At 53.6% G+C, this 25,738-nt stretch overlaps 1 protein-coding gene across 6 annotated transcripts in view; it reads left to right on the top strand.

Moving 5' to 3' along the window:
* FAM117A (family with sequence similarity 117 member A) overlaps positions 1-25,738 on the top strand; it is a 79,814-nt gene that overhangs the window by 48,360 nt on the left and 5,716 nt on the right. For 4 of the 6 annotated variants that reach the window (XM_070060836.1, XM_070060837.1, XM_051824875.2 and 1 more), the window contains 4 exons: positions 13,669-13,838; positions 23,064-23,159; positions 24,809-24,919; positions 25,345-25,479. Coding sequence is in view for 3 of the 6 variants with exons in the window: in XM_051824875.2 (XP_051680835.1) it covers positions 13,669-13,838; positions 23,064-23,159; positions 24,809-24,919; positions 25,345-25,479 (512 nt within the window). In the remaining 3 variants the exon portion in view is untranslated. Of the gene's footprint in view, positions 1-13,668; positions 13,839-23,063; positions 23,160-24,808; positions 24,920-24,954; positions 25,165-25,344; positions 25,480-25,738 lie in introns of those variants that run through there. The other 2 variants (XM_051824876.2, XM_051824877.2) reach the window with 2 other exon arrangements.

The raw sequence follows: 25,738 nt of genomic DNA, 5'->3' as shown, positions 1-25,738 counted from the left end.
GGTGCTTCCTCCTGGTCTCCCATGCGGGTGCAGGGCCCAAGCACTTGGGCCATCCTCCACTGCCCTCCTGGGCCCCAGCAGAGAGCTGGACTGGAAGAGGATCAACTGGGACTAGAACCCGGGGTACCGGCGCCGCAGGCGGAGGATTAGCCTAGTGAACTGCAGCACCAGCTTACATCTTTTAGTTTTAAACGTTTAATTTTTAATTCTTTTCATTTTAATTTGAAAGGCAGAGAGATACATGGAGATGAGACAGAGATCTTCTTCCCTCTGCTAATTCACTCTCCAAATGCCCAAATAGCTAGGTGAAGCCAAGAGCAGAAACTGCACCTGGGTCTCCTGCTTACTTGAGCCCTTACCTGCTGCCTACTGAGCTATGTATCAGCAGAAAGCTGAAATCAGAAGCAGAGCCAGTGGCCGGCGCCGTGGCTCAATAGGCTAATCCTCCACCTAGCAGCGCCGGCACACCGGGTTCTAGTCCCGGTTGGGGTGCCGGATTCTGTCCCGGTTGCCCCTCTTCCAGGCCAGCTCTCTGCTGTGGCCTGGGAGTGCAGTGGAGGATGGCCCAAGTCCTTGGGCCCTGTACCCACATGGGAAACCAGGAGAAGCACCTGGCTCCTGGCTTTGGATCAGCGCAATGCGCTGGCCGCAGCGCACCGGCCACGGTGGCCACTGGAGGGTGAACCAATAGCAAAAGGAAGACCTCTCTGTCTCTCTCTCACTGTCCACTCTGCCTGTCAAAAAAAAAAGGCAGAGCCAGAACTTCAACCCAGGCACTCCAATACGGGATTCAGGTGTCCCAAGGGGAATCTTATTTTTTTTTATTTGACAGGTAGAGTTAGAGACAGGTCTTTCTTCCGTTGATTCACCCCCCAAATGGCCACTATGGCCGGCACTGTGCCGATCCGAAGCCAGGAGCCAGGTGCTTCCTCCTGGTCTCCCATGCGGGTACAGGGGCCCAAGCACTTGGGCCATCCTCCACTGCCCTCCCGGGCCACAGCAGAGAGCTGGACTGGAAGAGGAGCAACCGGGACTAGAACCCGACGCCCATATGGGATGCCGGTGCTGCAGGCCGAGGATTAACCAAGTGAGCCACTGGGCCGGCCCCTCAAGGGGCATCTTATATACTGCATCAGATGCCCATCCCCAGTTATGTCTTTTAAAAAGCTTCTTGATCTGTAAGCACTGCCCACCCTGTTTTTCTTGTTCATTTGTGTTTTTTGTGATTGAGGTTTTGAAAAGTGAGTTTCAGTGGTAGTATTGCTGTCCCATTGTGGGATTTTTCTGCTTCCTTATGGTGGCATTTAACTTGTTCCTTTATCCCCTTTTTTTCCTGTAAGTGGGAAGTTAGGTCTGGAACATGATTAGATTCAGATAAAACCTTTCTTTATTTTTAAAGGTTTATTTATTTGAAAGGCAGAGAGATACATGGAGAAGGAGAGAGACAGATCTTCCATCTGCTGGTTCATTCCCTAAGTGGTTGCCACAACCGGCTCTGGGCCAGGCTCAAGCCAGGAGCCAGTAGCTTCTTCCAGGTCTCTCAGACACCTGGGACATCTCCTGCTGCTTTTCACACGCCGTTAGCAGGGAGCTGGATCCTAAGTGGAGCAGCCAGGATTTGAACCAGTGCCCATTTGGGATGCTGGTGCCTCAGGTGGAGGCCTAACCTTTCATGCCACAGTGCTGGCCCCTAAAACTTTTCTGACAAGAACATTTCATGAATAAAGCTGTGTGCTTCATAATAGATTACTTTAGGAGGCATATAATGCCAGAATGCCCATTACGAGTGATGCTAAATTTGGTCACATGATAATGGTAGCTGTCAGATTTCCCCCCTCTAAAAGACATTATTCTCTTAGTAAGTGGTTTATAGAGTAAAACTTCAGCGTGATGAACTATTCTGTTCCCTAGGACCTTTGGCCACAAATTGTGGCATCTACTGAAGACATTTGAGATTTTACTGTGGGAGTTAACACTGATTGGCATAAGTATTGACAGTTATGCAATTCAAAAGAATAACAACATTTTTTCTTCTGGTTATTGAAATCATTGAGGGTGTGGCAAAAAAATGGGACCATCAAATTCTGTCAAAGTTTGTGTGACTTGGGCTGATATTAAATTGAGTGTTAGTTGCTTAAATGTATATCAGTGTCTGGCAATTAAGGCAGGGAGGGAGGGGGTGGGCTGAATGGATTAAAAATAAATCATGGTTTATTCACAAGGCAGGTGATTAAGTTATCTGCAATGTTATTTTTTTTTCTTTTTAAAGATTCATTTATTTGAAAGGCAGAGTATCAGTGTGACAGAGAGATCTTCCATTCGCTGGTTCATTCCCTAAATGGTTGCAACAGCCAGGTCTGGGCCAGACCAAAGCCAGGAGCAAGGAACTCTACCCAGATCTCCCAAGTGGGTAGCAGGAGCCCAAGTATAGGAACCATCTTGTACTGTCTCCCCAGTACGGCCGCAGGGAGCTGAGCTGGAAGCGGAGCAGCCAGGACTCAAACCAGCACCCTGATATGGGATGCTGGAATCACAAGCAGCAGCCTAACCTGCTGGGCCACAACACCAGCCCCTGCAATCTGACTTCCATTTCTCTGTTTACTCACTTTCTACCTTCCTCGCCAGAAAAGGGATCCCTCATTTTTTAATGGAGATTTATTTATTTATTTGAAAGGCAGAATTAGAGAGAGGAGAGACAGAGAAAGGTTTTCCATCTGCTGGTTCACTCCCCAAATGGCCCCTATGGCTGGAGCTGGGCCAATCCAAAGCCAGGAGCCTGGAGCTTCTTCTGGGTCTCCCACGTGGGTGCAGGGGCCCAAGGACTTGGGCTGTCTTCTGCTTTCCCAGGCCATAGCAGAGAGCTGGGGGATCCCTCATTTTTTGACTGTTCTCTCCTCCCGTGGCCCACCCAACATATCTAAAGAGGAACACAGTGTTTCCAAGACCTGTCCTGATCCCTGCCGGGGAAGGGAACTTAGAACTCTTCCAACCCATGGGATCTGTGTTTAAATCAAGGCAGCCAGGAAATTGTGATGCAGCTGTCTGAGAACAAAACTGTAAGGGTGGGAAATGTGCTTTGGGGAATAAAAGGGCTCACTTTATTCTTTAACCTTGAAGGAGGGAGTCAGTTTCACATTTCTAGCTGGAGGCGTGTCACGGGCCCTCTCACCTGTAACACCTTGGGAGCTGTGTCCCCTCTTCTATTCGTGAGCATGTAGGGGTGCGCATATTCAGAGCTGAAATCAGAGCACAGGTCTTGTTTTAAGAAGGTTTATTGATTGAAAGGCACAGTGACAAAGAGATCTTCCATCTGCTGGTTCACTCCTCAAATGGCCACAACAACCAGGTCGGGGCTAGGCTGAAACCAGAAGCCAGGAATTCAGTCCACATCTCCCACATGGATGACAGGAGCCCAAGCAGTTGGACCATCTTCCATTGCTTTCCCAGGCACATTTGCAGGGAGCTGGATTGGAAGCTGTGCAGCCGGGACTCAAGTCAGCACTGCAGTATTGCTGTGATGCCAGTGTCACAGGCTGGGGCTTCACCCTCTGTGCCACCACGCTGGCCCCAGGGCACAGCTTGAATCACAGATGTCCTCTTGCAAGAGAGATGAAGCTCCTCAATCTCGGGTTCTTCTTTCACCTCACTTATCTTAAAAGACTACGTGAAGTGTCATGATGTCTTTTATGCTTGATAGCAATCAGAGTGCTGAGAAGTGACAATGCGAAGGGTTCATGCCTGCCCCATGAGCTTCTAGGCTGTCCAGAAGTCCATCACTCCCAAATAGGAGGGGATTTTTTTTTTTCCTGGGGAGGGAGTTAGGCTCTGCACTACTATTCTTGCAAAGGCCACGTGGATCCCCAAGAAAGCCTGCTCCAATGAGTGACTGCTAGTGCTTTGTTTTGCTTTAAGAATGTTGGAATCCCACAGAACTCCTCTTCAGAGAATTCAGATAAAAGGTGAAAAGTTCACACCACTTCCTTTTCTTCTAACGGCAGCTTCTTGAGAATTAAGCAAATGCCTAAGTGACTGCTGTGGACTCCTCGTCCCCACAGAAGGGCACCCAGGGCTGCCCCGTGCTGCAGCCGATGTGCAGTGCCTTCCTGATTGTCCCCACGATGGTGTCTTCAGAAGGCTTCTCCTGGCCCGGCTCTCCAGCTGCCTGCAGATGCGGCCGGGACACACAGCCAGCAGGGCTGCTTTCGCTCTCGCCACGCTGTCCTCTCAGTCAGTAATGGAGAGCCGGGCTGAGGAGCCTGTCCTGTGTTTACGAATACCATCGCTGCTTATTCCTCTGGGTAATGGCCTCCTTAGTGGGAGAGACGTGCTGCTGCTCTCTCTTTTCTCTTAGATCTAGTTTTGTATTCCCTGTGTAGCTTGCACTTTGCTGTTACTTGGTGTTGGAAGAAGTGTTTGAAGCTCCAGGTTTAATTTTCAAGGCTGGGATAGATGGGGTCTCCTTGGGCTTTCCAAGGAGGGCTCCTAACTCTTGTACAGTCATATAGGGATTTCAGTTTCGCCACAACTTCCCTCCAAAACCCACACAGCGCTGACTTGAGCAGCTGAGCTGCGCTGGCCGCGTGGAGCTCAGAAGACAGCTTGCACTCCTTCATCCCGGCACCCGTACCAAAATGGAAAAGCAGTCCCCGCAAAGCTGCGGAGGAGCGTCCCTGCTCTCTGCAGATCTGCTGGCGGAATGTTTAGAATTCAGAATCCCTGTTTCACTTTGTCCTTCTCCAGAGTAACCTCTCCCTCCGACAGAAGTGCTGTACCACAGCTAGGGGACAGGGCAGGGCCCCTCCTGCTCCCAGCGTCCAGCCGCACCACCCTGTCTCAGCCTCTTGGGCTGCCCTGCTTTTCTTTCCTTAAATGAAGGTCATTAACAACAACATCAAAAAACACAACAACAGGTTGTAAAAAGAAAAAGAGGAGGGGTGGACAGGTGTTTGGCACAGCGGTTAAGACCTTGCTTGGAGTGCCTGCATCCCATATCAGAGTGCCTAGTTCAAGTTCTAGCTCTTCTACTTTCGATCCAGCTTCCTGCTACTGCACACCCTTGGATGTGCAGTTGATAGCTCAAATAACTGGATCCCTGCCACCCTTATAGGAGACCTGAATTGAGTTCCAGGCTCCTGGCTTTGGCCTGGCCTAGCCCTGACTGTTGTAAACATTTGGGGATTGAACCAGCATATGGAAGATTTCTGTCTGTCTGTCTGTCTCTCTCTCCTCTCTGTCTTTCAAGTACAATGAAAATAAGTGAACATTTAAAAACACACATTGTAGAAAATTATGTATAATATGACCTAATTCCTTCAAAATACCTTTGCATACATCTCTATGCACAGATCTATGATGTGAGTTGGGAACATGTTTTTATTTTTCGTTCATTTGCGTTTTCATATTTCCTCTAATGTACAACCTCTGTTGTAAGAGTTATTTTTCTCTTGAAGAGGGGAGGTAGGAAGCACTAATAGTGCTTCAGAGCGTGACGACATGAGAAAATGACTCAGAACTTGTTTGTTGAAGCAGCTAGTTGTTGAGTTAGTGCCACGTGCAGGCTCTCACTGGCTGTCGCTCTCGTCTTGCTTCCGTGGTCCGCGGTCGTTTTGGGGTGACTAGGCCTCGTGCTAATCGAGGAGTAGAGTAGCCTTGTCTTTATTTCCCAGACTTCTCTCTCCTCCACTTCCCCAAAGATAATGAAATGAGGGGAATGGTCCCCTCAACCCTTGACCAGCCCATTGGTTAGGGCTGTTTTCCCCTTGTGAGTTTCCTTTTTTTTTTCTTTTAAAGGTTTATTTTATTTATTTGAAAGGCAGAGTTATGGGATGTTGGGGGAAAGAGAGAGAGGCATCTTCCATCCTTTGGTTCACCTTCCAAATGGCTGAAACAGCCAGGGCTGGGCCAGGCTGAAGCCAGGAGACGGGAGTATCACCTGGGTCTCCCGGTGGGGTGCAGAGGCCCAAGGACTTGGGCCATCCTCCACTGCTTTCTGAGGTACATTAGCAGGGAGCTGGATCGGAAGTAGAGCAGCCAGGACTCGAACTGCTGCCCATCTGGGATGCTGGCATTGCAGGGGCAGCTTATCCTGCTATGCACAGCACTGGCCCCTCCTTGTGAGTTTCTGAGCCCTCACCTCACCACTTCACCGTCCTGCTGAGAAGAGCAGCCATAAGCACCTCCTGGTATCTTCTGCCTTTTTCCTTCCCCTGGCCCCATTCCTTCCCTTCTCAGACCTGTAGCTGCTCCTTCAGCTTCCTGTGGGGAGTGTGCTGGTGTGGGATACTGGGGGTAGCAGAGACAGGCCAGGCCAGGCTGATGGTCCTCTGAAGAGGTGTTGGCTGGGTGAGGGTGGTAGTCCCTACAGCTTGTGCCTGGGGGCCTGGCCCCTGCGGATGGATTACATCAGCCCTCTGCACAGAAACCTCGTTGGCAGCTGCTTGTCTTACTCCAGGTTTCTCCCAGGGCTGGCTTGCAGCAGGCACTCAGGGTCTGCTTACGGGAGGAGTCAGGCTGCTTCCACTCTTAGTTCAGTAGGTTGTGTGCTCACTGCCTTGGTGACTTCCCCCAGTGGGCAGACACCTGACCACCGGCCCTCCCCAAAGCCATACAAGTGTAGTGTTTGGGGGGCAGGGCCAAGTGGCTCTGGAAGATAGCACCTAAGGCCTCTTATCACCGGTGTGTGCTGTTTTGTTTTGTTTTTTCCATTTGCCGTTGCCCAAGAACCAAAGCATCCGCCAGTGCTCAGCCGCACGGTGAAGTGGCCTGGCCTGATGCCAGGGTGCCTCGCCAGGTGGTTGGGCTGTGGAGGCTGCTGCATGTGCTGGGCAGATAATGCCCCACGGTGCTGTAAACAGGACACCCCACCCTCCCGCAGCCACCCAGCTGCCGCCTCTGCGGCCTGCTGCTTTGTCACGGCCTGTCACGATGGAGGTTTCTCTTGGCTGACAGAGGAGATGGTTGTCTGATTTCCCTTCCCCTGTTTCCCAAATCTGAGAGGGGTACTTTCCAGAAATGAAACCAGTTCATCTGCTGGCCGTTGTGACTTCTCAGTGCTACTTCTCCTTTGATCATCATCGCATGAGTGTTGGCCAGGACCCAGTGCCCACATCTTCCCGGTGTGCCCATGGCACCTATCTCAGCCACACCTCGCTCATCACTGTCACCCGAGGATGGTGTCTCTGGGCAGCCGAGCTTGAGAGCAGACCTCCGGCTGCCAATGCAGGTTTACCTCCCCTGGGCACCCGTCGGTCCAGGGGCTCCGTGCCCGGGGTTGACTGTCACTGGTGAAAGGAAGGGCTTGCAGCGTAAGGAGCAGGAGAACACGGGCACGGAGGCTGGGACTTGCTCAGCACGTCTTTCCTGGGGAGCCTCCTCTTGTCGCCCCGTCTTCAGCCCTAAAGAACAGTAGTTGGTTTGCCATCCTCTCTATCGGAGGCCTGAAAGCAGATCCGCATGTCTTCCGTTCCCCCAGCATCCCTCTGAGTAACTTAGGTGGGCATCGTGCCCCCGTTTGCCAGGAGAGCAGACCCAGTGAGGCTGGTGATGCTGCCTGCTGTGGAACCATGGTGGGGGCAGAGCTGTGTCCTACCTGCCCTGCGCACACCTCAGCCCCTGCCAGATACCGAGAGGCCACACTGTGCCAGCCTGCAGCCCCTCCATGTCTGCTTTTGACTTTGGTCTGGGTTGTTTCGTATTTGGGGGGAAATGGATCCCTGAATTTAGGCCATAATCAGGTTTGGTGCCCAAAGAAGTAAGTGCTCACCAAACCATCTGGGAGATGCTTATGAAGTGAGTGGGATGAGTGGTAGACTGTTGTTTCTATAGAAATCTAATCTTTTTTTTTTTTTAAAGTTCTCCCCTCCCTTATTTCCTAGGCATGAGGGAAACATGACATTTTAATCTCCCCAAAGAGGCTGCGACATGCCAAGAATTTGCAGAGTTGGGGTGGGGGGTGGGGGGCAGTGGGGCCTTGCTGAGGGTTCTAAGTCAGAAGGTAATTCTGTCCACTTGTGGCTGGCTGGGAGCTAGGAGGTGGCCACTGTGGAAACGAGGCTGAAGCCCAGCCGTCCTCTCATCCGAGGAGAAGGAACTGGCAAATCCGGCCCACGGTTGGCCTTGGATGCTCCGCCGTCCTTGCAGGACTCCAGGCAGGGAGGGAGGCAGAGGCCGCCCCTTCCGGCCTGGGGTCACTCACTTGGTCTCTCCTGGCTCCTTTCCCTCCTGCCCTCCTCTTCAAATTCTTTCCTGCATTAGTTTTTGTATAGGGAGGAGTAAGATGGGACCCATGCAGTCTACAGAATCTTTTGTGGATAACTGGGTAGAGGGGGCCAGAAAGAATGTAGAATTTAACAAAATAAGTAGGTGGGTGGAGTCTGCCGTGACTGCCTTACTCCTGGGAGCAGAGTACCACCTTTTGTTGCCTGTGAGAGTGGGTGCTTCGTGCTGAACTCCCCAAATAGGATGGGATGTGAGGGCGCTGAGGACGGATGTGAACTGGGCGTGGTTCCCATTGTCCCCAGGCAGTAGGGGAATCTTTCACCCTGGCTTTCAGAGACTTCCTCGGAGACAGACGTGCAGGGCCTTGGGGATGCCAGGGTCAGGCCTGTGGTTTCCGGGTGTCTAGGCAGGTGTTCCTGATGCCGGGGGACACGAGCCTCAGGGCAGAGTTGGGGGATGTGGGATTGACGTAGGAGGAAGGCAGCTGTGTTAGGTCTGGGCCCACTGCTGACTGCTTGGGTAGTGGAGTTTACTGACTGTGGATCAGACCTCTTCATGCCTCAGTTTTCCTCTCAATCTGGCGCAGGCCCCTTTTAGAACCGACAAGAAGGTGAAAGATCATGTACCACATGGGCCGGGGCAAAACATGAAAAGCACTGTAGTGTTTAAGGGGTCAGCAAGGAAAATGTCTAAAAGAGATTTTTGCAGTGGCTTGAGCCGAGGGCGTGGGATAGGTGGGGCTCCAAGAACTCTCTCTCTCATTGCTAATTTCTTAGCTCCCGAATCAGGCCTCGTCCTTTGAGACAAGGATGGGGTGGCTTTTAGGATTATGACATTGTAGCCTTTATGCTGGGTTCTTGCTCATCTGTGTCCCACCTGCCTCTCTGATTGTCTGTCGTGTAATTTTTTAAGTCTGCTTCCCAGAGGCCCACGGGGCCTGCAGGGCAGCATTGGTGTCTGAGCTGCTGTTGGTGTGGCCTGGAGGCTCCCAGAAATCATCTGTGTTGCCACCTGAAATCCAGTGTAGGAAAATGAGTGGTTGAAATACCTCTGTGGGGTAATAGAGCTGGGGCGTGAACCTAGCAGGCCGGTCACTACCTCACTGGGTAACAAGGTCTCAGGGAGGAAGGGGAAGAGGTAGGGTCTTTCCTGAAGGTGGGAGGGTTGGGTACGGCTGGGTACGGCTGTGTGGAGCAGACACACTTAGAGTCCATGGTGTGATCAGGGCAGGTTACCCTTCTGCTGCTGGTTTTTCAATTTCGTTCACACACGTTGGGGGCTGGCAGGTGGCATGCTAGACACCGTGGGGGATGCTGAGATAAGTCAGGATCTAAAGGAGGAGTGAGGCGTGAAGGGAAGGTGAGTGAGAACAGAACATGAAGCCTTCAGACCCTCCCTAAGAGAACCTTTGAGAGGTCTCAACAGAAATTATATGCACATTTAGTGATGTGTCATAGGTTAGTATATATTGATTTGGAAAAATGTTTATGATACAAGGTGAGAAAACATAGCAAAATGATAATTGTAATAGGATCCTATTTTTTAAGGATTTATTTATTTATTTGAAAGACAGAAATAGAGAGGGAGACCCAGAGAGAGCTTTTGCATCAGTTGTTTCACTCCCCAAATGGCTGCAACAGCCAGGGTGGAGTCAGGCTGAAACCAGGAACCAGAAGCTTCTTCCAGGTCTCCCATGTGGGTGCAAGGGCCCAAGCACCTGGGCCATCCTCCGCTACTTTCCCAGGAGCATTAGCAGGAAGCAGGATTGGAAATAGAGCAGCTGGGACACAAACCAGTGCCCATATGGAATGCTGGTGTCACAAGCAGTGGCTTAATCTACTACTCCACATCATAAGCCCTGGATCCCATTTTTAATTAAAAAAAAAAAAATGTTGGGGCCGGCGCTGTGCGCAGTATATAATATATCCTATTATAATGCCCTGGCCTGAAGTGCCGGCACCCCATATGGGTGCCAGTTGGAGACCCATCTGCTCCATTTCCTGTCTAGCTCTCTGCTATGGCCCGGGAAAGCAGTAGAAGATGGCCCAAGGCTGGTGCCGTGGCTCACTAGGCTAATCCTCCGCCTTGCGGTGCCTGCATACCGGGTTCTAGTCCCGGTCAGGGTGCCGGATTCTGTCCTGGTTGCCCCTCTTCCAGGCCAGCTCTCTGCTGTGGCCAGGGAGTACAGTGGAGGATGGCCCAAGTCCTTGGGCCCTGCACCCCATTGGAGACCAGGATAAGCACCTGGCTCCTGCCTTCAGATCAGCGCGGTGTGCCAGCCGCAGCGCACCAGCTGCAGCAGCCATTGGAGGGTGAACCAATGGCAAAGGAAGACCTTTCTCTCTGTCTCTCTCTCTCACTGTCCACTCTGCCTGTCAAAAAATAAAAAAATAAATAAAAAGAAGATGGCCCAAGTCCTTGGGCCCCTGCACCCACGTGGGAGACCCAGAAGATGCTCCTGGCTTCAGATCAGTGCAGCTCCAGCTGTTGTGGCCACCTGGGGAGTGAACCATCGGATGGAAGACCTCTCTCTCTCTGCCTCTCCTCTTTCTGTGTAACTCTGACTTTCAAATAACTAAATAAATCTTTTTAAAAAAGTATATATATATGTGTGTGTGTGTATATATATATATATATATGTATGTATATACACACACATACACATACATACATACCTAGAAAGGGTAAGGCCTACAAGGATATTTGTCTCCTGGTATTAACAGTAGTTTCCTCTGAGTATTGAGATCTGAAGGTTTTTTTTTGTTGTTGTTATAAGTCATTTTTAAGTTGCTTTAAGTGAGCACATATTATATGGTGGGGTCTTCAAAAAGTTCATGGAAAATGTGTATTATGAAAAGTATGGATTTCTGGCCGGCGCCGCGGCTCAATAGGCTAATCCTCCACCTAGCGGCGCGGGCATACCGGGTTCTAGTCCCGGTCGGGGCGCCGGATTCTGTCCCGGTTGCCCCTCTTCCAGGCCAGCTCTCTGCTGTGGCCCGGGAAGGCAGTGGAGGATGGCCCAAGTGCTTGGGCCCTGCACCCCCTGGGAGACCAGCAGAAGCACCTGGCTCCTGCCTTCGGATCAGCGCGGTGCGCCAGCCGCAGTGCGCCAGCCGTCACAGCCATTGGAGGGTGAACCAACGGCAAAAGGAAGACCTTTCTGTCTGTCTCTCTCACTATCCACTCTGCCTGTCAAAAGAAAAGAAAAGTATGGATTTCTAATTTTTTCCCACCAAAATTAACATCTTAAAACAATTTTTCTTTATTATTTTTTCATTGTATCTGAGAGGCAGGGAGATGGAGAGAAAGGAAAATGTCTTCCATTCCCTGGTTCCCTCCCTAAATGCCCACAATAGATGAGGCTGCACCAGGCCAAAGCCAGGATCCTAGAATTCATCCATGTCTCCCACATGGGTGGCAGGGACCCAGGTATTTGAGCCATCACCTGCTACTTCCCAGGGTGCACGTTGGCAGGAAGCTGGAATCAGAAGTGGAGGCAGGACTCAAACCTAGGCCTCTGATTTGGAATGTGGGCATCCCTAGTAGTGTCTTCTGTGCCAAATGCCCACTCTGAAGCTTACCTTTTAATTCCATTTGTCCCAAAGTTTTTGATGTACCCTTGTATGATGTCTGGGGGAGCTGACCTAGAAATAGCCAAAGATTGGATAAAAACCAAAACCAAAGGGAAAAGCTGGCTGTACGGTAACGTGGATGCTGCCCAGGTGGGAGGGGGGGCTCCCTTCCCAGTGCAGCCACAGAGCAGTGGCCTAGCAAACTACTGCACACCCCTGCTGGAGCGCCACATCGTCTTTAGAAATGACAGCGATGAGGATTGTTGATACTTGGAAATGGGTGTGTGAAATGGCTAGAATGAGGCGGAAGATAATGTAGTTCATTTCATGCTGATGGTAACTATGTCAAAATCTATGTAAATACCTAGATGAATTTTGAGAATGCAGATGGTATTGTCAGTGTCTTTACTGTGGTAAAATAGAGACAATTTAAGGGTTACCATTTCAGACATGTCAGGGTTACAGCTCCGTAGTGCATAGCACATCGAAAATGTCGGGCTGCCAGCGCCACTGTCCACTCCCAGACTTCTGTCGACATCCCAGAGGCCCCGCCCAGAGACCTGGCGTCCTCCAGCCACCTTCTGGCCCTGTGAGTGTGCCTGTTCCGTGGCTCCTCATGTACGTGAAGCTACACGGCCTTTTCCTTTTGTGGTTGACCTCTTCCAGTGAGCAGCATCTGTGTTGCATCACGGGTTTGGGGTTTCTTCCTATTTAAGACTGAGCAATATTCCATGGTGTGGCTAGACCACATGGGTGCCAGGGCCACTTCCACTGTATGGCTCAGCAGCTATGGACATGGGTGTGGAAGTATCTCCTCAAGTCCCTGCCTTCAGTTCTTCGAGGGGGATCGCTGGAATTCCACCTTTAAGTTTTGAGAAACTGTGAACCTTTTAGTGCCTTTTTTAATACAAAGCCCTTTGAGTTTGTTTATACCGACAGTCCCCTGTTGTTTTTGCTGGCCTTAATATAAACATAAGTTATCAAGGGATGACTACAGATGCGAAAGCATTTTGTTCTGTTTAAAGGGAAGAGCCTTTGTAGATCTTAAGATAGTGGAGTGTTTTGAATGTGGCCACGGAAAACAGGTCCAACCCAGATGATTGAAATTTCCAGACGATTCCAGAACCCTTACGTTTTATTGACAAGTTTCAACTCTTTGCTTCTCCCAGAAAACTTTAACCACGGTAAAAATAAAATGAATGGATTTATAATTGCTTTGGTTTTCTCCCATTTAGAAAGAAGGCAGAGACAGGGAAGGAACTGAAAGATTTGGATATCTTCCATAACTAGGTTGCTCAATCCTGGGTGGTTTCACCTGGTCACAGCCCTCCTTTGGCTCAGTCACTCAGGTCCCTGGAGCTGAGCGGTTGTGAAGGGTGACGAGCCTCTCAGTTCACGGGGTGAATTTGGTGAAACAGGTCCAACCCAGATGATTGAAATTTGAACCCTGGAATAGGAGCCGGAGGGAAGAAGGCAGGCAAGCGACAAAAAAAAAAAAAAAAAAAAAAAAAAAAAAAAAAAAGGCGGGGGGGAATTGGGTTTTGTCCACATAGGGTTCTCCCTTTAGTGGTGGGAAACAGTGCTGCTCTGGGGGAAACTCGATGGAGAGACCTAGGAGCTCACATTCAATAGTCTCCTTGGAACAGGAAGAAGATAGGGGCATTTATAGAGTTAAGATGGTGATCAGGGCCAGCTGGTTAGGTCAGGAAAGCGCTTGCCACACTGTCTGGGCTCGCCTAGGCCCCCTGAGCTTTTAGGAGAAAGGTGGGTGTCAGTAAAGACGGGCACTCAGGCGAGGCTTCCTGGAGGAGACAAGGGTGGCTGCCACGTCTCCTTCCTCCATGCTGATGTCAAGGTGGCGGGCTGTGCTCTCTTCCAGCCAGCGTCCCGTGTTCAGTGGCTCCAGAAAAGTCAGTGTGTCGGCCTCAGCCACCCCAGGTCCGACGCACCTTCTCCCTGGACACCGTCCTCAGCTCCTACCTTCTGGGCCAGTGGCCACGAGATGTCGATGGGGCCTTCACCTGCTGTACCAATGACAAAGCCACCCAGGTAATGATGGGGGTGGGGACAGGGCTGGGGAGGGAGGGCTGGCTGAGGAGGCCTGCAGTCTGCTTATCAACCCTTAGTTATTGGTGACCTGTCCTGGGTTTTGGTTGGACATATTCACCATGTACCCTGTCCTCCTCCATGTCTACCCCTTGTCTCTGCTTGTGAACGTAGGTGAAATGAGCTTGCGTGGTACCTGGCTGGTGGAGGAGAGAGGTCGGTCTGGGTTTTTCAGTTTGGCTTTGAGTGTTCATGTGTGGTTAATCAACAGTTGATTTTGGAATTTATTCTAGGTTTTTAAAAAATCAGATTTACCTAGCTAAAATTAAGCTTAGGCCAACAACCAATTGAATTTGCATTCCCTAGACAACTGGAAGAAGTGGCCAAGGAGTGTGCTGAGCCAGGAGAGATGCTGTTGGAGTAATGGGAGTGGCGAGTTCTTGGGTGATAGAGAGTTATTTCTTGCCAGCGGCCCTGGCTAGGATTTCAGTGCACCCATGTGAGTCCTGTGGGATCCTTTCCTTTGGTATTTTTCTTTAAGACAGACTTTTCATTAAGAATCCTAGGTTTGGAGGCCAGCACTGTGGTGTAGTGGGTAAAGTCACTGCCTGCAATGCCAGCATCCAGATGGGTGGCAGTTTGTGTCCTGGCTGCTCCACTTCTGATCCAGCTCCCTGCTAATGTGCCTGGGAAGGCAGCAGCAGGTGGCCCGTGTTTGGGTCCTTGCCATCCTTGTGGGAGAGTTGGATGAAGCTCCTGGCTCCTGGCTCAGCCCTGGCTGTTACAGCCATCTAGGGAGTGAACCAGCGAATGGGAGATCTCTGTCTCTCCTTCTGTCTCTGTAACTCTGATTTTCAAGTAAAGAAGTAAATCTTTTTAAAGAAAGAAAAAAGAATCCTAGGCTTAGAAGGAATCTCCACAGCACATTCAGTCCGTTTGTCCATTTTAGGATAAGATGTTAGCCTGAGCAAGACGTGACCTCACATGCGAAGTCATGTGAAGACATTTCTTCATCTGATTGAGGGCTTCAGCTTTCTTACCAGTTTTTAACAGACAAGTCTCCCCCCCACCCTCTTGTTTAGGATTTGTTTGCTTATTTGAAAGGCAGTGTGACACAGAGAGAGAGAGAGAGAGAGAGAGATCTTCCACCCACTGGTTCACTACCCAAATGGCAACAACAGCCATGGCTGGGCCGGGCTGATGCCAGGAGCCAGGAGCTTCATCTGGGTCTCCCACGTGGGTGGTAGGGACCCAAGTACCTGAGCCATCATTTGCTGCTTCCCCATTGCACTAACAGGGAGCTGGATCAGAGGTGGAGCAGCCACTTGAACTAACACTCTGGTATAGGATGCTGGTGTCGCAAGCATGGTTTAACCTGCTACGCCACAACACCCTCCCCAGGTCTCCCTTTGGATGCAGTTTAAATCCTGCATTCCTGTTCACCTTGAGAATAAATGAGTTGCTTTTCAAGAAGCAGAAACAGGGTGAGAAGAACCTTGGGCTCAGAGGCCTTCCTGCATTCTGGGGGATTGTGGGCAAGTCAGCTCTTCCTTTGCAGACTGTGTGGAGCGTGCCTGCTCTGCTGCTCGACGTGTGACAGTCAAGTGACACATGAACGTGCTGCGTGCAGCTCACTGTGAGCCCCTTTGAGCACATATCACTCCCTTCTATTCATTTTATGAGCTCTGTTTTCAAGTGCTCTTAGTGGCGTTTGAATGCCCGGGACTGTTCTTGGCTGTTGGAATGAAGAATACGGAAATGAGGACAAGGCTTGGCCTCTGTGAGTCTAGATTCCAGTTCCATGAAGGCCAGTGGACAGGCAGCCAAGGGATGAGACAGGGCCAAATGTCTGGCAAAGCCCAGAGGAGGGGACTTCTCCTGGGAACGCCCTACCTTGAACCCACAAGCATTTGCTGCAGCTGCACTCGACGGCCCCTTCAGCTGTACGAGCAGAGTGCAAAGGGGAAATACACCGCAGGTGGTGGAGTACGCATGCTACTTCCAGGGAGCCCTGCACTGTTGTCCCTGGATCTTTTGAAAAGGCCAAGTAGGGTAGGTTTAGCTTCACCCTCACAGGTCTGGGAGTACACATCTCTTACCCTTTTGAGAGGAGTGCTCAGTCCACATAATTCACTCAGTCAAGGAGGGCTTCCTGGAGGAACAGGGCTTGAGGCTGCTTCGAGTGTGAAGCTCACAGTGGCATGGCTTCTGTGGTGCTCACCTACCCCATCTCTGTCATTGGCTGCCGCCAGCCTTCGAGGAAGGCCCCGTCCCGCTCAGTGTTCTGTCAGCGCAAGGCAGGGCTGGCCTCACATGTTCCCTGGCCCGCCTGAGAGGCACGGGCTCTGGGCTGTGTGTTTTCGCTCGGGCTCCAGCTGCAGGCCAGATCTTTTATATAACAAGTCTGGGCTGCTTGCCACAGCAAGACAGAGGTCAGCGCTGCGCCTCCGTGGGTCTGGCCAGGCCGAGCCATACCGCTTTCCTCTTTCCCCGGGATGGGCTCCAGCCCTCGAGGAACTCTTAGCAACCTGTCAATATTGTGGGTGCAGGCAGGAGGTGGGAGAACTCTGATCAACACAGGCATCCAAACCAAAATATGCACTCTGCCCGTCTTTCATCCCTGGCCTGCTGGGAATTTTCTGCTTCTAGGTTTTGGGCTCCATTCAGATTCCTGCCTGAGGCCCCTGGCCTGGCACAAGCTGCCTTCTTCGACACTGATGTCACACTAGGAAGGCCCGAGGCTGCCCTGACATCTCCCGAAGTAAACCGCGTTCCTTCCCTGTTGATCCCCGGGCCGTCGCCATAAGGACCAGAGCTGGAGGAGAGGTTCCACTGGGAAACGCAAGGGTGTACAGGGAGGGGGAGGAGGAGGGAGACAGGAAGGACCAAAGTTTCTGAAAGCTTTTAAGCTGTTAAAGATGGACTGAAGCCAGAGCCTTTTCCCCAGTTGCTGTGAGCTAGAGGGGGGCTGTGTGCCCCCACCCCCCTTCTCTACCAGGTCTCTCCAAGCAGCACCAGGGTAGGAGTTGATTGCTACATCCGCCATACCTGGCCCGTGCTGTCTCCTGCTCCCTAGCCCCCCACCCCACCCCCAGCCTTGCACGCTGGCAGCTGGACTGTGTGTTTGAATGCAGCCCTGGCATTCCCGGCTGCATGCTTTGCAGAGAGGTTGACAGCCAGAGTTGTAGTTTAGGCTAAACAGCTCTTTCTCCTGAACCCCTGGCCATTCCAAGCAAGTGGCAGAGCTGGGCAGCAAGCAGTTTTTTATACCTGTTGTTTAGCCAGCCAGCCGGCCAGGCCTGCACACTGGCAGCTGCATCAGAGGGCAGAAGATGGAGTTAAAACTTTGAGTTCTTGAATCCCAGTATTGCCAGCAGTCCCACTGTTCCCTTCCAGGTTGTGTTTTAAGCTCTTAGGCAGATCCAGAGGATGATCCTCAGGCCACTGACAGTCTGCCCTGGACAGTAGGTGGCCCAGAATCTGGGACAAGGGAAGAGGGGTTGGGTGGCTCTAACTAGGGAAGCTGTTTGTTCTAGGATGGAGGCGGAGGCGTGGATGTGTGGTCACTGGGAAGAAGCGCTGTGGAGACGTAGCGTCTTGTGAAGCCGGAGGAGCAGTGGGAGGGGGTGGCCAGGTTCTCAGAGGTCGGCCTGGTGAGTGCGAGGAAGAATGTGGGTCCAGCAGGAGGTGGACACAGGGCAGCTGGCCAGGTACTGCCAGGAAGGCCCCGGAGCAGAATCCGGCATCTTCTGGAAGAGGCTTCCTGTCTCTCAGAGAGCTGGATTAGGATTTTCTCAGGTCTGCCTGAGCATGTCGCCCTCCCACTAGGTCATCTGGTAAACCAGAGCGGAGGTGAGTGGTCCCAGGCCAGGGCGGACGGCGGCAGCACATGCTGGTGACTGCAGTCGCCGCTCTGTTCTTGTGTGCAGGGCGTCGGGTCTGCTTGCTGTCGTCTAGCCGGAGGAAGTGGTCTCACCACAGCTGGAATGACTGTTTGAACAAAGTTCCCCTGCTGCCCTCATCCTGCTGACAGAGGGGACCCTGGGCACCCGCCCTGCCCGGCCCCACCCTGTTCTCCTCCCCAGCCTCTGTTCTTCTGCAGTCTCTATGATGGGATATTTCCTTCCTTTAGCCCTCTCATGGAGTGTCGTGAAGGCCACAGGTACAGGCAGGCCTGCTGCTTTGGGCAGACTTCCTTTTCTCATCTTCTCACCATCACCGATGACACCAGTACAACGCGACCGTCACGGGCCCTCCAAAAATGATTTTCCTGGTGGGTGTGGGGGCCTGGGCACAGCGCCGGCCAGTTGTTCAGCATATGTTTAGCTATCTGATGACAGCACCGATTATTTGGAATCGGGACCATGATGGAAAATCTGAGGGCTGCATAGTCACTGTAGGGCCACCTGCAGCCAGGGTTCTCAGCACTGGCAGTCGCTGGCTCTCAACCTTTTCCTTCCTTTTTCGTTTGGCAAAGTCCTACAGGACTGATTCCCTGATGAGTTTCAGCCCGGCCTGCAGCCACGGACCGTGGAGGCTGCTGCTCTCGCTTCCGCGCAGGTGTAGCATGAGTTATGTTCCTGGGGCCCAGCCCACGCTAGCTCGTGGAGCTCAGTCAGGTGCAAGGTCACCGAGGACAGCAAGGGCCAGGACTTCTTGCTGCTAGTCATGGAGTCCAAGAAGAAACTTAGCTGGTGGCCGGCGCCGCGGCTCACTAGGCTAATCCTCCGCCTTGCGGCGCCAGCACACCAGGTTCTAGTCCCGGTCGGGGCGCCGGATTCTGTCCCGGTTGCCCCTCTTCCAGGCCAGCTCTCTGCTGTGGCCAGGGAGTGCAGTGGAGGATGGCCCAAGTACTTGGGCCCTGCACCCCATGGGAGACCAGGAGAAGCACCTGGCTCCTGCCATCGGATCAGCGCGGTGCGGCGGCCATTGGAGAGTGAACCAATGGCAAAGGGAGACCTTTCTCTCTGTCTCTCTCACTGTCCACTCTGCCTGTCAAAAAATTTTAAAAAAAAAGGAAAGAAAGAAACTTAGCCGGGTCGAGGGCCGAGAAAGAGATTCTGGTGTTCAGGGTTTTCAGCTGCAAGTCCCCCTCCCTGTTTTGTTTGGTGGCTCTCTGGGACGCTGTCATCCACGCCTGTGCCCAGTTGTCCTTCCCCACATCGCTCTGGGGTCTTCCTGGGACCAAGCACATCTAGTTCGGCCTAATCTGAGGATCTGCACAGCTGGCTGTTGCCACTCAGTCAGTAAGCAGCCCTGCCCCCCGCCAGCTGCTCCCCTGGGCCCGGTGTTCAGCAAGGCTGTGCCAGTGTGCGAGTCCCCGTGACAGACGTGCCTGTTTGCTCTGCTGGGCTTGAGCCTTGCCCTGCTTCCAAAGGCTCAGCTCAAATGCGTACTTCAGTGCTGCCAGGCAGCGTGGCCCGACGCCTGTTGTGGCAAGAGGACGGCCTTCCTCACCCGTGACTTCCCTGTGCTCTGAGCAGGCCTTGGACTAGACCTCCTCCGTTAGACTCAGGAAAGGAGGGTCCTGGCCTGGCCTGTCAGGTGCACTGGAAATAAGGATGGCGTGTTCCCTTTTTTTTTGAAAGGCAGAGTTATGTTGTCAGATGGGGAGAGAGAGAGGGAGAGAGAGGGAGAGATCTTCTGGTTCACTCCCCAAATGCCCACAATAGCCACAGCTGGAGCAGGCCAAAGCCAGGAGCTTCATCTGGGTCTCCCTCGTGGACTCAAGCACTTGGATCCTCTGCTGCTGCTTTCCCAGGCACAGAATCCAGCAGGAAGCGGATCAAAAGTAGAGTAGCCAGGACTTAAACCAAGCACTCCAGTATAGGATGAGGGTGTCTCCAGCAGCGGCTTAACCTGCTGTGCCACAGTGCCTGCCCCAGTCCTCACTCTTGATGCAGCCAGTTTGGCTTTGTTTGTGAGGCTGAAGTCTATACTTAGGTGCACACCAGCCTTAAGAATACTCAACACTGGGGCCGGCGCTGTGACATAGCGGGTAAAGCCACTGCCTGCAGTGCTAGCATCCCGTATGGGCACTGGTTTGAGTCCTGGCTGCTCCACTTCCAATCCAGCTCTCTGGTGTGGCCTGGGAAAGCAGTAGAAGATGGCCTAAGTCCTTGGGCCCCTGCACCCGTGTGGGAGACCTGGAAGAAGCTCCTGGCTTCGGATAGGCCTAGCTCTGGCCTTTGTGGCCATTTGGGGGGGTGAACCAGCAGATGGAAGACTTTTCTCTGCCTTGGTAGCTCTACCTTTCAAATAATAACTAAATCTTAAAATAAAAAAAATATTCAACAGCAGCATGTAGCACATGAACGGCTTCAACAGCAGAATCGACCATGTTAGGTTCCTGAGGCTGCTTTAACAAATCGCCTCAAACCTGGTGGCATGGCTTAAAACAACAGCTTCATTTTCTTGTGGTGCTGGAGAACAGAAGTCAAAGATGAGTTTCAGGCTGTTGGCAGGACCAGGCTCCCTCAGGAGGCCCAGGGAGAGTCCATCCCTAGCCTCGCCCAGCTTCTGGTGGCTGCTGGCATTCCTTGGCTTGTGGCCACATCACTGTTACTGCTACCTCCACATCACACTGCCTTATCCTCTTCTGTGTGTGTAATTTCCCACTGCCTCTCTCATACGGACAGCTGTAGAGAGCACCTAGGGCCTGCCTGAAAACCCACGATAGTTTTCACATCTTGAGAGCTTTAACTTAGTCACAGCCACAAAAACTGACCATATCAGGTAACGCCTGTGGGTTCCTGATATCTCTGTGGGGGACGTTTTCCAGCTCTTACACCTGCTGACCTCTCCCATGGCTCTGCGCCGACCCGCTCTGCTGCAGCCACATTGGGCTCCTCATTCTCAGGCACATGAGGCTTGCGCCAGCCCCAAGGCCTTGGCACTGCGGTTCCTCCCTCGGCTGGGTCACTCTCGCCTCGCTCTGCACAGGGCTGTTCCTTCGCCTCCTTCATGTCTGGAGTCAGATGTTTCCTTGTGTTCAGGGAGTTCCCTGGCATTTCAAGTCCTGCCCCCCTTGGCCACAATTCCTATCCACTTTCTTTGCTGTATTTTTCTCCTTAGCACTTAACACTGTCTAAACAGTGTCCCTAGTTAGAACATAAGTTCAGTGGACACCTGGAACCGTGGCTGGCACACAGTAGGTCGTCAGTGATTATCAGGTGCAGGAATGGTGTAGACCTGGGCTGTCTGCACTGAGGAGCCAGAGCGAGGGAGCCACCAGCCCAAGACATACAAGTTAGGAAAGAGCAGTTCCCACGAGGCCGTCTTGGATGGGGAGAGCAATCCTAGAGTAAGAGAAAGGCGGTGGGGATGGGTTTCCCTGGGTGGGACAGAGAGCTGAGCATGGCGAGCCCGGGGCTGAAGGGCAGGACGGTGATTCTGTGCCCAGACAGTGAGGGGTGGCCTTGGGAGTGCACCTCACACACAGGAAGCAACAGTTGGTATCTGGTGTCGAGATCAGAGCCCCGGGGGGTAAAATGGACTGTGCAGGGGAGCGGCCTAGCAGCCATGATTCTCATATCCTTGCTAAACAGCCGTGCCAGCCTGCAGCTCTCTCCCCACCCTCTCTCATAGCCCAGAGAGAGGGAGGTGGTCGAGGAGTCGCAGGACTTTCCGTAGGACCATGTGGCTGAGCACAGCATCTTCCTGGAGGAGGGGAAACAGGCATCGTCACCTTCGCTTCTGCCATCCCTCCTGCGTGACCTCTGCCCCCTTCCCAGGGACACCACCTCAAGCAGAGTGGGATCCCACGGGGCTGGCACTGGGCCTTGGGAAGGGAGGGCGCTCGTGTGTTGCTGGGTCAGGGTGGCCGTGGGATAGAAAGGCCTTCTCCCCTTTCAGGACCGGCTCTCAGAAGCCCCTGGTTTAGAGAGACATGGCTGTTTGGGAGTCGCCCGGCCTCTGGGTTTCCGCACACCACTGGAGCCAGTTTCAGCCCGAGTGCTTGGGGTATATGCCCAAGATGGGGGCCTGAGGCTTGTGCTGCCTGCCCTGTCCGCAGGAGGCAGCTGTGGGGCCGTGGGTCCCGGATGCTGTCCCTTGTGGCCCTAGTACGGGACAGGAAGCTGGGGCGGTTGTCTCGCCTTGGCTGTCACGCAGCCCAGGAAAGGTGCTGGGGGTGCTGCTAGCAGCAGGTAGAGCCAGGAGGCCGGCGGCCCTCTCGGCCGCAGCTGTCGCACGCGGCAGTCTGCTCCTGCAGCCCCCTCGAGTTCTCCAGCAGCTGCTGGGTGGCAAGTGGCTGTGCTTCCTCCTCGTCCCCCTGTTCTGTTGAAGGTGCCCTCGCAGAGGGAGGCCGGCAGAGCTCTTGCAGATGAGTCCCAGGCAGCTTCACGCAGAACCTAGAGAGGAGCTGGTTCCACTGGCGCCTTCCCCCTCAGGCCCCTCCCCGGGGTGGAAGCAGGGATGCCGGGGAGGGAGCCGGGCCTCCCACTTGGAGCCAACAGTGGCTTCCTTTGGGTGGGGACTCGGGAAGTGGTTCTTTAACAGCCCCGGCCTCCAGGCCATCCTGGGCCTTCCATGTCCCAGGCAGCAGGGAAGGGAGGTGGCAGGTGAGAACCTTTCCTCTCAAGGGCAGGGTGGATTCCAGGAGAGGCAGGGGTGACACGGCCGAGGGGCCCGAGATCATGGCTCGGCTCAGGTCTCCTCCCTCCCGGAAGACTTTTGGCCTCTCAACTCTTTGCGTGCATGCACGCAGGAAAAACTCCAGGAACCAGCAGGAGGCCACACTGCACAGGGGTCCCCTGCTTCGGTTGGGGGCCTGAATGTGACCCTGTCTGGTCTGGTAGCTGGCTTTCCCCAGGCTGCCAGGAAGCCCGGGCTGTGCTGGGCGCATCCTCACAGAGGGTCAGAGGTCAGAGGTCAGGAACCCCAGTGACTTCCTGAGCAGTTTTGGAGGTGATTGGGATCTGAAGGGCAGCACTTGTCCTCACCGCAGGGAAGCCCCGGGAACAAGCAGACATGATACCCATGCAGAAGCCACACAAGGGCAAAAGGAGGCTTGCCCACTGGGCCAATCAGGGCAGGGATCCTGGAGACTAGGGGCAGGGGAAGGAGGCGGAGCAGGTGGAGAGAACTGGCTGAGGGTGCGCGAAATGAAAGGAGGTGGGCGGGTGGAGGGAGGGGCCTCTGAGGGGCGCCAGCCCTTCCTGAGAAACCGTGTTAGCTTCCCACCTGCTCGAGAAGCTGCTCTGTCTCACTGTGCTGCTCTCCCTGCAGACCCCGCTGTCCTGGCAAGAACTCGAGGGTGAGCGGGCCAGCTCCTGCACGCACAAGCGCTCAGCGTCCTGGGGCAGCACAGACCACCGAAAAGAGGTACCTGCCCCTCGGACCCCGGCTAGGGCAGCTGCCCCTTCTCTCTCTCAGGGCCGGGCCCCTGTGTCTGCTCTGAGGTGCCGCACAGTTCTGGGCCCCGGCCCCCACTCAGCCTTTCCCAGCAGCCACACTCAGGATTGGAGCCACCATTGTTCTCACTTTACTTCAAGGCTAGATCCAGACAGGCAGTTTAGAGAAGGAGCCCGAAGAAGGCAGGGCGCGAGCTCTTGGGAATGAAGAGTCCACAGTTCCTTCGCCACTTGCACTCTTCAGCCTGAGTTTTAAAGAAGAGAAAAATAATTATGCGTTTCCAGACACTTTGTCCTGGCCCTCTGTCTCCCACAGCGGGGCTCAACACTGTGCTCCTTGGCCGTGGCCATCCAGTTTACTGCTGTGGGCAGCAGATCTCAGATTTAACTCCACAAGCCCCCGTAGGAGAGGCCAGAATTACAGAGAGCATGGGGGCAGCAGTTGCAGTTGTTCCAGGATGTGAGTGTCAGGATGAAATCCGGTCTTCCTTCTTAAGAGCCTCTCCTTGCTGGGCGTCATGTGTTTTAAAGCAGAGGAAGTGTTTCCGTGCTCCCTGGCTCGGAGCCTTGTAGAAGAGGGACGCGCCCACAGCGTTCGGCAGCACTGTCTTCCCACGCTGTCAGCAGGGCAGTGTCCCAGGCCTTTGGAATCCGCAGCACAGAACGCTTTTAGGGTTGCGTGTTTTCAATTCAGGGGAATGGGCCTGTCCACGGAATATGTGGCAAGTGATTCAGAGAAATTGGACAGCCCAGTTGGGAGGTATCCTGCTCTCCCTGGAACCCATCATCACTTTTCCTAATGCCACCGAGCTGCTGTTATTGTTTAAGATTTATTTATGGGCTGGCGCGGTGGCTCAATAGGTTAATCCTCCGCCTTGCGGCGCCGGCACACCGGATTCTAGTCCCGGTCGGGGCGCCAGATTCTGTCCTGGTTGCCCCTCTTCCAGGCCAGCTCTCTGATATGGCCCGGGAGTGCAGTGGAGGATGGCCCAAGTCCTTGGGCCCGGCACCCCATGGGAGACCAGGAGAAGCACCTGGCTCCTGTCATCGGATCAGCGCGGTGCGCCGGCCACAGCGCACTGGGCACGGCGGCCATTGGAGGGTGAACCAACAGCAAAAAGGAAGACCTTTCTCTCTGTCTCTCTCTCACTGTCCACTCTGCCTGTCAAAAAAAAAAAAAAAAGATTTATTTATTATTTACCTGAAAGGCAAAGTTAGTTATATATATAGAGAGTGAGACCCGAAGGAAGCTCTGGGCTCCTGGCTTGGCACGGCACAGCTCCAGCCATTGTGGCCATTTGGGGGAGTGCACCTGCTTCCTCCAGGTCTCCTCCATGGGTATAGGGGCCCAAGTACTTGGGCCATCTTCTGCTTTCTAAGCTCATTAGCAAGGAGCTGGGTGGGTAGTGGAGCAGCCAGGACTTGAACTGGCGCTCCTATGGGATGCTAGCATTGCAGGCAGCAGCTTAACCCACTGTGCCAGGACACGAGGCCCCGCAGAGCTGTTCTGAAAGATGCAAGTTAATCTTTCATATTTTGTATCTTCATGGGATGGGGCGGAGGCCCAGTGCACCTTTGCTTTGCTCCAACTGTCTCTCCCCTCCTCCCCCGGGCTGCCAGATCACCAAGCTGAAGCAGCAACTGCAGAGGACGAAGCTGAGCCGGAGCGGGAAAGAGAAGGAGCGAGGGTCCCCGCTTCCAGGGGACCACGCTGTGCGGGGAGCACTGAGGGTACGTCCCCCCAGCCCGCTCCCCTCTGTCTCCTTCCATGGAGGCCTCCCCTGGGGGGAAGAGTCCTTCATGGTCTCACAGGTACTGAGCCCTACTCTGTCGTATCCCTTGTGACCGAGTGGGGACGAGGCGAGGTTTTCATCCACACTGGGACTTAGCGAATGACATGGCATGGCTCCTCACTGCTCTGAACGTCCGTCCTCCACCCCCGCCGCCCCGTGTGGCTGAGGCTGTGAGCGCACAAGGTACACCTCCCATAGTGCCATGCACAGCAAGCAGACCCCGGGCAACCTGTGACTGTCCCCGGCTCCTCCTCTGCTCACTTGGTTCTGCTATGCAGACGTGACCACGAGCCCCTGGTCAGAGCCCACAGCTCCGCGAGACTCGGCGGGCCTTGGTGACGGCTTCATTTGCTTCCTCCTCAGGCGTCCCCTCCCAGCTTCCCCTCAGGGACCCCTGTCCTGAGACTCAGCCCCTGCCTGCACAGGAGCCTGGAAGGGCTTAACCAAGAGCTGGAGGAGGTGTTTGTGAAGGAGCAGGGGGAAGAGGAGCTGCTGAGGGTGAGTGGCGGCCGAGCCCTGGAGGCAGCGACAGGCAGCCGGGCCTGGGCGCGGGCAGAGGGGCCACACGGGCCGTGGCTGTGTGAAACACACCACAGCAGCCTACAGAAGGGGCACGGGTGAGCTGCTCAGTCCCGAGTGGACTGACCCACAGGGACAGCGGTGGGGGCACAGCGTATAGCCAGGGAAGCCTTGCTAGTGACAATACAGCAAGAGACCAGGCGAGGAGTGGCAGAAAGGACCGACCATCCCAGCTGGC

Source organism: Oryctolagus cuniculus, chromosome 17, assembly GCF_964237555.1.
Source record: "Oryctolagus cuniculus chromosome 17, mOryCun1.1, whole genome shotgun sequence".
Classification (NCBI taxonomy): Eukaryota; Metazoa; Chordata; class Mammalia; order Lagomorpha; family Leporidae; genus Oryctolagus; species Oryctolagus cuniculus.
This window is presented reverse-complemented; position numbering and strand designations above follow the sequence as displayed.